General features: G+C 30.7%; 1 protein-coding gene and 1 pseudogene across 1 annotated transcript; both read right to left on the reverse strand.

Annotated features, from left to right (window-relative positions):
- Positions 1–894: 894 nt before the first annotated feature.
- On the reverse strand, positions 895–2,644 carry LOC146950113 (protein RGF1 INDUCIBLE TRANSCRIPTION FACTOR 1-like; annotated as a pseudogene).
- Positions 2,645–7,551: 4,907 nt separating this feature from the next.
- On the reverse strand, positions 7,552–8,922 carry LOC146950114 (protein RGF1 INDUCIBLE TRANSCRIPTION FACTOR 1-like). The gene is made up of 3 exons (XM_085741544.1): positions 8,534–8,922; positions 8,137–8,376; positions 7,552–7,875 (listed from the first exon to the last, which is right to left on the reverse strand). The coding sequence occupies exons 1-3, from the start codon at positions 8,711–8,713 to the stop codon at positions 7,561–7,563; spliced, it is 735 nt and encodes a 244-aa protein (XP_085597670.1). The 5' UTR covers positions 8,714–8,922; the 3' UTR covers positions 7,552–7,560.
- Between the last annotated feature and the right edge of the window lie 892 nt (positions 8,923–9,814).

Consider the following 9,814-nt stretch of genomic DNA (forward strand, 5'->3'; position numbering starts at 1 on the left):
TACCCGTTAATAAATTACGTAAATTACTAAAATATTCATATGTGTGTTTATATATATATATATATATATATATAAGAGTGTGGTGTCTAAAAAAACCCTAATTTATTGTACGACTTTTTAGTTTTCTCCGTTCTTTCTCTCAAGAGCGTCAAAAATTTCTCTTCATCTCTTTTCTTTTCTTTTCTTCTTCTCCTTAGAATGATTACTTGTTTATGATTTTAGAATTTAGGGCTTTCTAATTTTAGAGGAATAAACTAATTTTAGGACTTTCTAATTGTTTTATGGATTTGAATTGATTTAATCTTTTTTGGTATGATGAATTTGCTTGGGATTATGTAAGAATCCTTATTTTTGTTGGATTATGGTATGGATTATGAAATTTGAATGGAATATGTTATGTATGGATCTTTAAAAGTTGAATTTTTCTTTGTACAAAAAAAATCAAAAATCCATGGGTATTCGCGGATATCCGTGGGTATCTAAATACCCGTGGATTACCCGTATAGAGATACCCGCACGGATATGAGGACGGGTACGGGTATCATATTTATCCAACGGGGCGGGGACGGATATCATACTGCCCGTACCCACGGATACCCATTGACATCCTTAAACCGATTATGTTCAAGCAAAAAGTCATGCATTTTTTATTCTATTAAAAATCAAACTAAATACCACATTTTTTTAGAGATCAGGATAGTTGCTCACTTTTTGAGATTCAAATGTAAAATGTTTTTCGTCTAAATTGTGTACCAAATACATTTGACCTTTTAGAGAAATAATATTACTATATGAATAAATTTCAAGGGTAAGAGCATAAATGTACGGGATATAAAAAATATAGCATGGTTCAATTTTTTTGTTGTTGAGGGAAGCATGGTTCAAATATTGGTCTAATGAATCTAATAACACAAGAGCATAAATGTAAAGCATATTGACGAAATCAAATGTTACAAGAGCATATATGTAGATCTAGCTAGAAATCTATCTCAGACGATAGTGTATTATTTAAATATCTGTAACCCTTTGACTTGGGGCCTTAAAAAAAAGTTGCCCGATGAGGTATTCCTTTTCTTCTTGAATTTGAACGATTAACAGGAAGCATACTTTATTTTTCTCCGTCTTCTTCTCTTACTCCTCCTCCTTCTTCATCCTCCTCGCCCTCTACATTCTCTTCATTTTCTCTATCAACTTCTACCTCTTCTAGTTTTCGTTTCAGATTTAGTTCACGCAACTTTTTAGCCTTTTCTTTTGGTGCTAATACCTTGATCGATTTCTCCAGTAATCTTTGCATTTCTTCCATCTCTTTTTCGTTCAAGAAAAAACCTCCATTCTCTTTTATATATGCAAACTTGTATCATATACACACAATGCAACATTAATTATTCTTTCAAAAAGAAAAAAAAACGAAAGTACAACAATTAGTTATGAAAGAAAGTAAAGTATGCTATAATGTCCATTATTTTCAAAAGTCAAATAAATCAACAAATAAATAATACAAACAATATTATATAACTCAAAGAAAATGTTTGTTACAAAATAAAAAAGGCATAAAGAAAACTTTTTTTGTTTTTGTTTTTGGTCAAGTAGTATAGTGACTAAAAATTTATCTCTTGAATATGAATAAGTACGGTGTATGGGGTTTGAACTTCGACCCCTACACATCATTATTCCTACCAATTGGCTCACGGAGACACATAAAGAAAACTTCAATCACAAACTCAATGTTAACAAGTGAAAGTTTATTCTCATCTAGCAACGCTCTCCCAATTTTTTATTTATTTATTTTTTTTACCAAAATACTCATTTAAATATCAATAAAATATCAACAAAAATTATATTCTCACTAGATATTAATCCTAACACTGTTTTAAATTAAGTTCTTTTTGATAAATATAATTTTATTGATCAAAGTCAAAATCAGTGATATGATAAAGGAAAAGTGTTCGATTTTTGTAGAAGTCACTTGATTGAAAATTGGCTTTTCAACCTTAGTGATCCGGGTTCGAGACTATCACACCCCAAGGGAAAAAAATGAGATCGAGGTCATGAATCTACCTTGCATGCCAAAGAGCAAAAGTAAGTGGAATCTACGAGATTTCGGTCACATGTCTTACAAAGAGAGTCACTAGAGTAAGCAATTTTACCAATCTTCATTCTCTTAGGTTGGAGATGAGCTCTCTTGTTTATGAATACAACTGTAAAGTTGCTAATCACATAAGTTTGAACTCCAAGGATGTCAAGATGCTTGTAAATTTCAGTAGTCTTAACTACATCAGTATAAGACGATCTCCTTATCTGATTTATAATTCAAGAATCAAGATTCAAATTTAAAATACCAAATTCAAAAAAATAATCAAAATTGCGTGAATGTAAGAAAAATAAAATGAATAGAAACGGGTATAAAGTAGAGATAGATAGATTATTGAAATATTATATAGATCTAGCTAACAAATTGACCAACACTGACTTGGATCACTCGGTGGTCTTTGTGATGAGTTTCCGTGCAAGGTCCACACAATGGATTGCCATTGCAATCAAGGCAAAACTTGTTACACTCATTCTTCGCTTCGTTTTGGTGGACTTCACATGCCATGAAAAATGTTGTGATTGTCAGCAACTTCTCGAGCCAGGGCACCACCATCATATCCTAAGAAACAATAAAACTCAACAATTGTAACAACAACAAAAAATACAGAGTTAAAACATAGAATTATAATTTAAATGAATATACATTACCGTTCCAATTGTCATTGTCAAAAGTCGAATTTGGACAAGACTTGGAGAGAGAGTGAGAGGAGAGAAATGTGAAAATTTTCAATAAAAATGGTGATTTGGAATTGACAAAGCAAGAGTTTATATTGTGACAAAGATTCTAGAGGTAGTTCACACAAGGTATTGGTGGACCAATAGGATTATGGGGACTTATATCCTCTATATGCTAGAATATGATATACACACAAGTTAAGATAATTTGACAAATTATGACTGTTCAATTAAAATTAGACGATCTAGATTTAAAGTTTAGAATATCTTTTGAAGTTACCAATTTCAAAATTTTGATTTTATGAGCCAATTGATCAATATAGAACCATATGGAGTGCTTGATTGCTGTATATTTTCCAACGTTAAAATAGTGAAACCCAACAATTAGATCTATGATAAATAAATTTGTTTGATTAAGATCTGACGGTTGAGATTTTGAAATCACATAATCATATTTTTAAAACAAATTTTAAATCTTGCATCTTGGTAATGAAATCGATATCGTACGATTCATATTTCTGCTTCTAGAAATTCAAATTGGTTTTGGAAGCATCCTACAACAATACCTTTTCATTTTTTTTTCTTCTTTCATCTTCTCATCTCAAATGCTATCATATCTTGGATGATATGTGACCCAACTTAAAGAAGATAAAAATAGTAAAATGAAACTTCTTTTTCTTTTTGAAAATACAAATTCATTAAATAAAAAGAAACTTATAATTTATTGAAAATGTGAAAATATATATCAAACCTGACAAGTCTTAACATCAAACAGTCAAGAGTTTCATAAATTTGCTTATAATAATATAAAATTAGAATCTATTCAATAATCAAATTTATTATATAAATTTAAATTTAATTAATATTAGTGGGTGCGTTTATTATTTCACAATTTCCCATAAATGTATATATAGAAAAATTTAAAGGGTCTTGTTAGAACAAAAATATTATCTCTATTAAGGGTCGTTCAGGGTGGCTGCAAGTTTTTTGGTTTTAAAAGTTAAATTTGAAAACAAAACATACCAAGATAAATTGCGAGTTAAACTTGAAATGTTTTTTTTTTTTTTTTACTTTGAAAGTAGTTTTCACTTAAATCTCAAAACCACAAAAATATAATTTATAACTCTCATTTTTGTTTTAACGCAACCACAAACATTATCTTACAACTGTCCATCGACCATTACTCTAACCACCATTATGAACCCCCACCGACCACCATCAGTCACCACTTCGACCACCACTAACATACTATGACCACTAGTCCATACACCTCTGATCTTCAATGTAACCACCATTGATTACCATTATCACCACCATTGACCACCACTTTCACCACCATCGATCACCACTCATTCCACCTTTGATCACCACTCCAACTACCTCCGATCACCAATATGACAACCAATTACTACCATTTTGACTAACACTCTAACCGCCAGAAAGCACCACTTCGGACACCACCGTTAACTGCCACTTTTACCACCGTCGATCACCACTCCAATCACTGCCAAATAACACTTCATTCACCGTCAAATAATACGCCAGAAACAAGGTTCATAATCACAGGGTTCATAACAACCTTAAAATTGGGAAAATATAAGCACAACAAGATGAGGGTTTTGAGAATCCCCTTCTCCCCGTTTTCAAAATTTAAAACCCAAAGATGGATAATTTCTCCCCCTTAGCTCGAATTCACATAAGATTGCAACTTTATGCTTGATTCCTTAGCTAGTGCTTTCCCTTTTCCTCTCTTCTTTCTCCTAGGTTTCACGTGCTCATTATGCATCCTTTGCCTCCTTAACCCTAGTTTTTCGTTTAGTCCTCTCAATTTCTTTCTTTTTCTTTGTAACCCTAATTCTCTAATATTTTTCTCTATTTATAGCCACTATTTAGGCTTAGTTTTCTCACATTATTCTTAGACATACTTGTTATATGCACCCTTAGTCTGGTTACTATTCTTTCTATAACTACACAGCCTTGCTGTTTACACCTCCCTCTGTCTAAACCACTAAAATACTACACAGCTTTGCTACTTACACCCCTTTTCTACCGTGTTTTACTAATGCAGCTCTGTTTGCACTTTACTTTTTTATTCTTACTAAAAACACTATTTTCTTTCTAAAAATTATTTTCACTCATTCTTTAACTAACTAGTTAACTCCTGTACTTCCTCATTATTCATAACATCTATAACCATGAATAATTTAATTTAATATTATCGGGTAATCAATACTAATAATTACAATAATACTAATATTATCCAATAATAATACTAACAGGTTAATATTAAAATTCGGGGTGTTACAACCACCACTTCAACAACCACGAACCGCTATGGACTACTATCGATGACCACTCTAATAGTCATATGCCGACATACACCACTTTCACCCAATATTATTAAAATTAGTACTAAATAATTAGATTATATATTTTTAAAATTTTAATTATTTTACAAACCTAGTAATATGAATTGTTTCGATTAATAAATATTTATGATGATTATTTGAAAATAATGATTTTGGTTTTTGAAAACTTTATAATTCTAAGCTGAAACTAATTTTGATTTTTAAAATTGGAAAACATAAAACACAAAATCACTCTGAACATTGTGTGTGTGTTTTTTTGTTTTTTTTAGGGAGTTGTGAATTTTTTTAATGTTAAAATAAAGATCAAAGAATGTATACGTCGATAAAAAAAATTAAGAAATAACCACAATTCTAGTGTTGAAAAAAAACTTGGCAAAATGTTTTTTATCGACTGTTTAATTATATCAATAGTTAGTTGTCCTTGTGAACTTAGCTCAGTTGGTATGGACAATGCGTAAAATATGCAAGGTCCGGGGTTCAATCCCCGGCCCCACAAAAAAAAAATAGTTAGTTATAATATTATTAAAAAAATTTATTAAAAAAATTTCCTTCAAAAAAAATATTATTAAAATTTTTAATATATGGTTAAATATATTTTTAGTCCCTCTAAATATATCAAATTTATGTTTTAATCCCTCTAATTTATTTTTTGATTTTTGGTCCTTTATACATATATTCTATTTTCAATTTTAATCTATGCTGTTTTTACAAAAGTTCAAGTTTTGTGTTCCAAAAGATTTTTCTTTTATGACATATCGTTGATAAAACCACAAAATATCTTCAGTTTATAATTTAACTATATAGTCTTAAATTTAACAATTCATTCTTTAATTTAAAGTTATAGATAAATTAATGAAGATTAAAGATTAGATAGTTACAATATTAAACTAATGATATTTTGAGATCAATTATGTCATAAAAAATCATTGGTTAAAAGCTTGAGTATCTAGGTTTAGTAAATCACGGTAAAAAATGCTTTGGGATGTGAGAAACAAGGTTTAAACATGGAACCAAGCGAACGAAAAGCCTTTTCAAGCACAAGATGTGCTTCAAAGAGAAAATAGCGAATACAAAGTAACAAGTTTCAAAACAACACTGAAAAGATGACAAAACCACCATTACATAGTGTTGAGGCCAATAAAAGAGAAGTATTTGTCCACCATGAATGGAAATCAACGAATTGAGCTGGTTTTTGTATCATCATCCACCACCAAGAATGAAGCTTGACACGCTCGAAAAGTTGCTCCAAAGAAATTTGCTTATTGTTGAAGATTCTTGCATTTCGCTCTTTTCAAATGAGTCAAATGTAAGCCAACCAAATCACCTGAATACAAGCACAAATTCCCTTTTCGAAGACATGAGAGCCGTCAAACTAAAACGTGAGCACTAATATCACTAAATTGAACAATGTAGATTCCCAGCCAACGAAGAACAAGATGTCAAAGGTTATAGTAAAAGTCACACTCCAAGAAAAGATGAATGATTGTTTCCTCTTGGCCTCAACCTCCATAATACAACATAGAACTTCTTGGATCCACTCCCAAACGAATCAAATTATCCTTAGTAGGTATCCTATTGTTAACGAGTTTTCATGCAAATAGATTTGAGAGGTGCTGAAATATTCAAAATAATATCCTCAGGTGTAATATCACAGCCTTCATTAATGTTTTCCTCCTCATCCACCATCCGAATATCATCAACAAATTACTCAGATCCTTATGAGCTAGCATCATCATTCTCAATATTTCTATTCAATGAAATTATCAATGTCATCATCAGCATTCCTGTTCATTGTTATTTGCTTCATTTGTTGTGTTATTAACATCAGTTGTCTTACTATGTTCATTTCCTTTAAAAGATAACCCTTCTACGTCAACAACTTCCATGCACTGCCTCTTCCTTAGCTTGTTGTTCTATTTCTAATATTTACTTTTCCAAACTTGAGAGTAAATCATATTTGCAGTTTAATGTAACCAATTTTTTTTTTTTACAGTTTCAACAAATCACAAGTTTGTTGAATAATAAAGAACATTACTTTTCTCAATTTACTATCAAATCAAATATGGCGATAAACCACAATCAAAGTATGCACTCAAGACCACTACTTTGGATAAATTATGTAACTTGTATATATAAATAATTTTTAAAGAGAAAATTAGGTTTTCTTTTTGCTAAATTTCTTACGTACTATATATAAAAAATCTAGCATGTTTTAATTCTATCTTTAGCTTCTTAACTTGTGCCTTGAGGGCACAAGTTAACATTTCCATTCAAATATTAGTTTAATGAACCTAACACATAGCAAAGCATATTGACGATCAAATGTTCGAAAGGAATTTATTATCATGAGAGCACATACATATTGATCAATTTAGAAATCTATCACATATGGTTTTATTTAAATTTATCCAGTCTTTGATTAACCTTAAAAAAAAGGTGCCCTATGAGCTATTCCCTTTCTTTTTGAATTTGGCTTGCGAAGTGAAGCCGATGAACGATTAACCGGAAGAATGCTTTCTCTGTCATCGGCGCCTTCTTCCCTTTCTTTATCTACGTCTTCCTCTTCCTCTTTCCCATCAATTCTTGCGTCTTCTAACTTTCGTTTCAGATTTTGTTTGTAGCATTTTTTGGCCTTCTCTTTTTTAGGCGATGCTTTGATTGATTGCTCTAGATATCTTTCCATTTCTTCCATCTCTATTGGGTTTACGAAAAAGCCTCCATCCTTTTTTATAAACGCAAACTGGTATCATATACATACAATGCAACATTAATTAATCATTCTTTCAAAAAGAAAACAAAATCAACATAAGTGCAATAACTGGTATTCCGGTAATGGTTGAAAGAAAAGTATAAGTTATAATATCCATTACATGCCTTCAATCTCCGGATTAATAGTAATAAAAGGAGTGGAATAAAATATACTAGTTTTTCATATATTGAACTATTTTTTACCGTTTAAAACATAATATAAAAAAAATATAATAGGAGACCAAAAATTCACCTTGCATGCTAAAGAGCAAAAGTGAGTAGAGTCCATAAGATATATATCACATCTCTTACAAAAAGCTCCCCTACTGTGACCGATTTTTCCAATGTTGAACCTCTTAGATTGGGCATGAGCTCTCTTGTTTAAGTATACAACACTAGAGCTATTAATGACATAGGTTTGAATTCCGAGGATGTCTACATGTTTGTAAATTTCACTAGTCTTCACTACTTCATTATATGATGACCTCCTTATCTGATTTATCATTGCAAATATAAGAATTCATATTTACATAACATAGTAAAAAAAAATTAATTAAAATTGCTTAAGTGTAACAAAAACAAATCGAAGAGAAAGAGATATAACACAGATACCTAGATAAGATCTAGTAATCAAATTAAACAACACTCACTTGGATTATTTGATGATCTTTGTGACGAGATTCTATACAAGATTCACAAAATGGATTTTCAATATTGCAGTCGAGGCAGAACTTGTTCCGCTCATTTTTGGACTTGTTTGGATGGGTTTCACATGTTGTGAAAAACGAAGTGATTGCCAGCAAGTTTACAAGCCAAGGTACACACATCATATCCTAAGAAACAAAATTAAAAAATTGCATTAAGAAAAAAAATACAAAGAATTAGGCTTGACATTATAATTAAAATGCATAGATATTACCATCATGATTGTCAATGTTGAAAGTCGATTTTGGACGAGACTTGGAGAAAGTGAAAGAGAAGGATGGAAATTTTGAATGAAAAAAGTGATAAGGAATTGACAAAGCAAGAGTTTATATAGTGATCAAGATTCTATAGGTAGTTGACACAAGGCAAGAGTTTATATATAAGATTTATTCTCATCACATCATAAAATAAATTCACTCTTTCCTCAAAAAAAAAAAAAAATACTCTAGCGTTTGTAATATTTTTATTTAATAATATATATAAATATAGATATATTGACAAAACTATATTAAGAAATGATTATAAATAGGTAAAGTCTAAAATAATTAAATAGTTTAATATATTTCCATAAAATAATATTAAATATGGAATCTGTTTTTTTTAGGGATTTAAATATGGAATCTGTTCAATAACCAAATTTATTATCCTAATTAAAATGCAATGGCTCCTTATTTGATCAATTTCTTATAAGGTTGCCAAACTATTATTTTTTATAATGATGGATATTGTTTAAAAAAAAAAATCAAATCTATGAAGGAGGGTTTTTTGAAATCTAAAAAATGCAAATTCATTCAAAGTTAAAAAAAAAAAATGCAAATTCATTCAAAGTTAAAGTAAGCAAAATTAAGCTGAAAAACTAATGAAAATGTCATAAAAATGCACAAAGGCGCGAATGTAAAAATATTACATTAAAACCCCCCGAAATGTCATAAAAACATCTAAAAATATACAAATGGATGAAAAACTCTAGAGTAAGACCCTACTCCTGTGGGCTATGGCTCCTAGTCCTCCTCCGGGGAACCAGCTCCTCCTGAATAATGTGATATTCCGACTGAATGCCCTGCAGCACACCGGTAAAGACTGGATGCACCTCAAGATACTCCAATGCTGACTCGACTCTGGCTCTGATGTTCGCAATAATATGGACTGAGTCGAGAACCTGTCTGGCCCATTACTGTTAAACAATAACTTCCTCGTAAGGAGGGATAAGAGTTGTGCACTCAGCA

Source organism: Medicago sativa, chromosome 2 (assembly GCF_051527215.1).
Source record: "Medicago sativa cultivar Bolivia chromosome 2, Bolivia_mono, whole genome shotgun sequence".
In the NCBI taxonomy this organism is placed as follows: Eukaryota; Viridiplantae; Streptophyta; class Magnoliopsida; order Fabales; family Fabaceae; genus Medicago; species Medicago sativa.

What these genes read in the sequence shown, in the direction of transcription:
- LOC146950114 (XM_085741544.1), bottom strand. Translation starts at nt 8,713, where the DNA reads ATGATGTGTGTACCTTGGCTTGTAAACTTGCTGGCAATCACTTCGTTT. An exon ending in AAGATCATCAAATAATCCAA is followed by an intron (nt 8,377 to 8,533) that starts GTGAGTGTTGTT and finishes ATGATAAATCAG; the next exon opens with ATAAGGAGGTCATCATATAA. An exon ending in TTTGCTCTTTAGCATGCAAG is followed by an intron (nt 7,876 to 8,136) that starts GTGAATTTTTGG and finishes ATATGATACCAG; the next exon opens with TTTGCGTTTATAAAAAAGGA.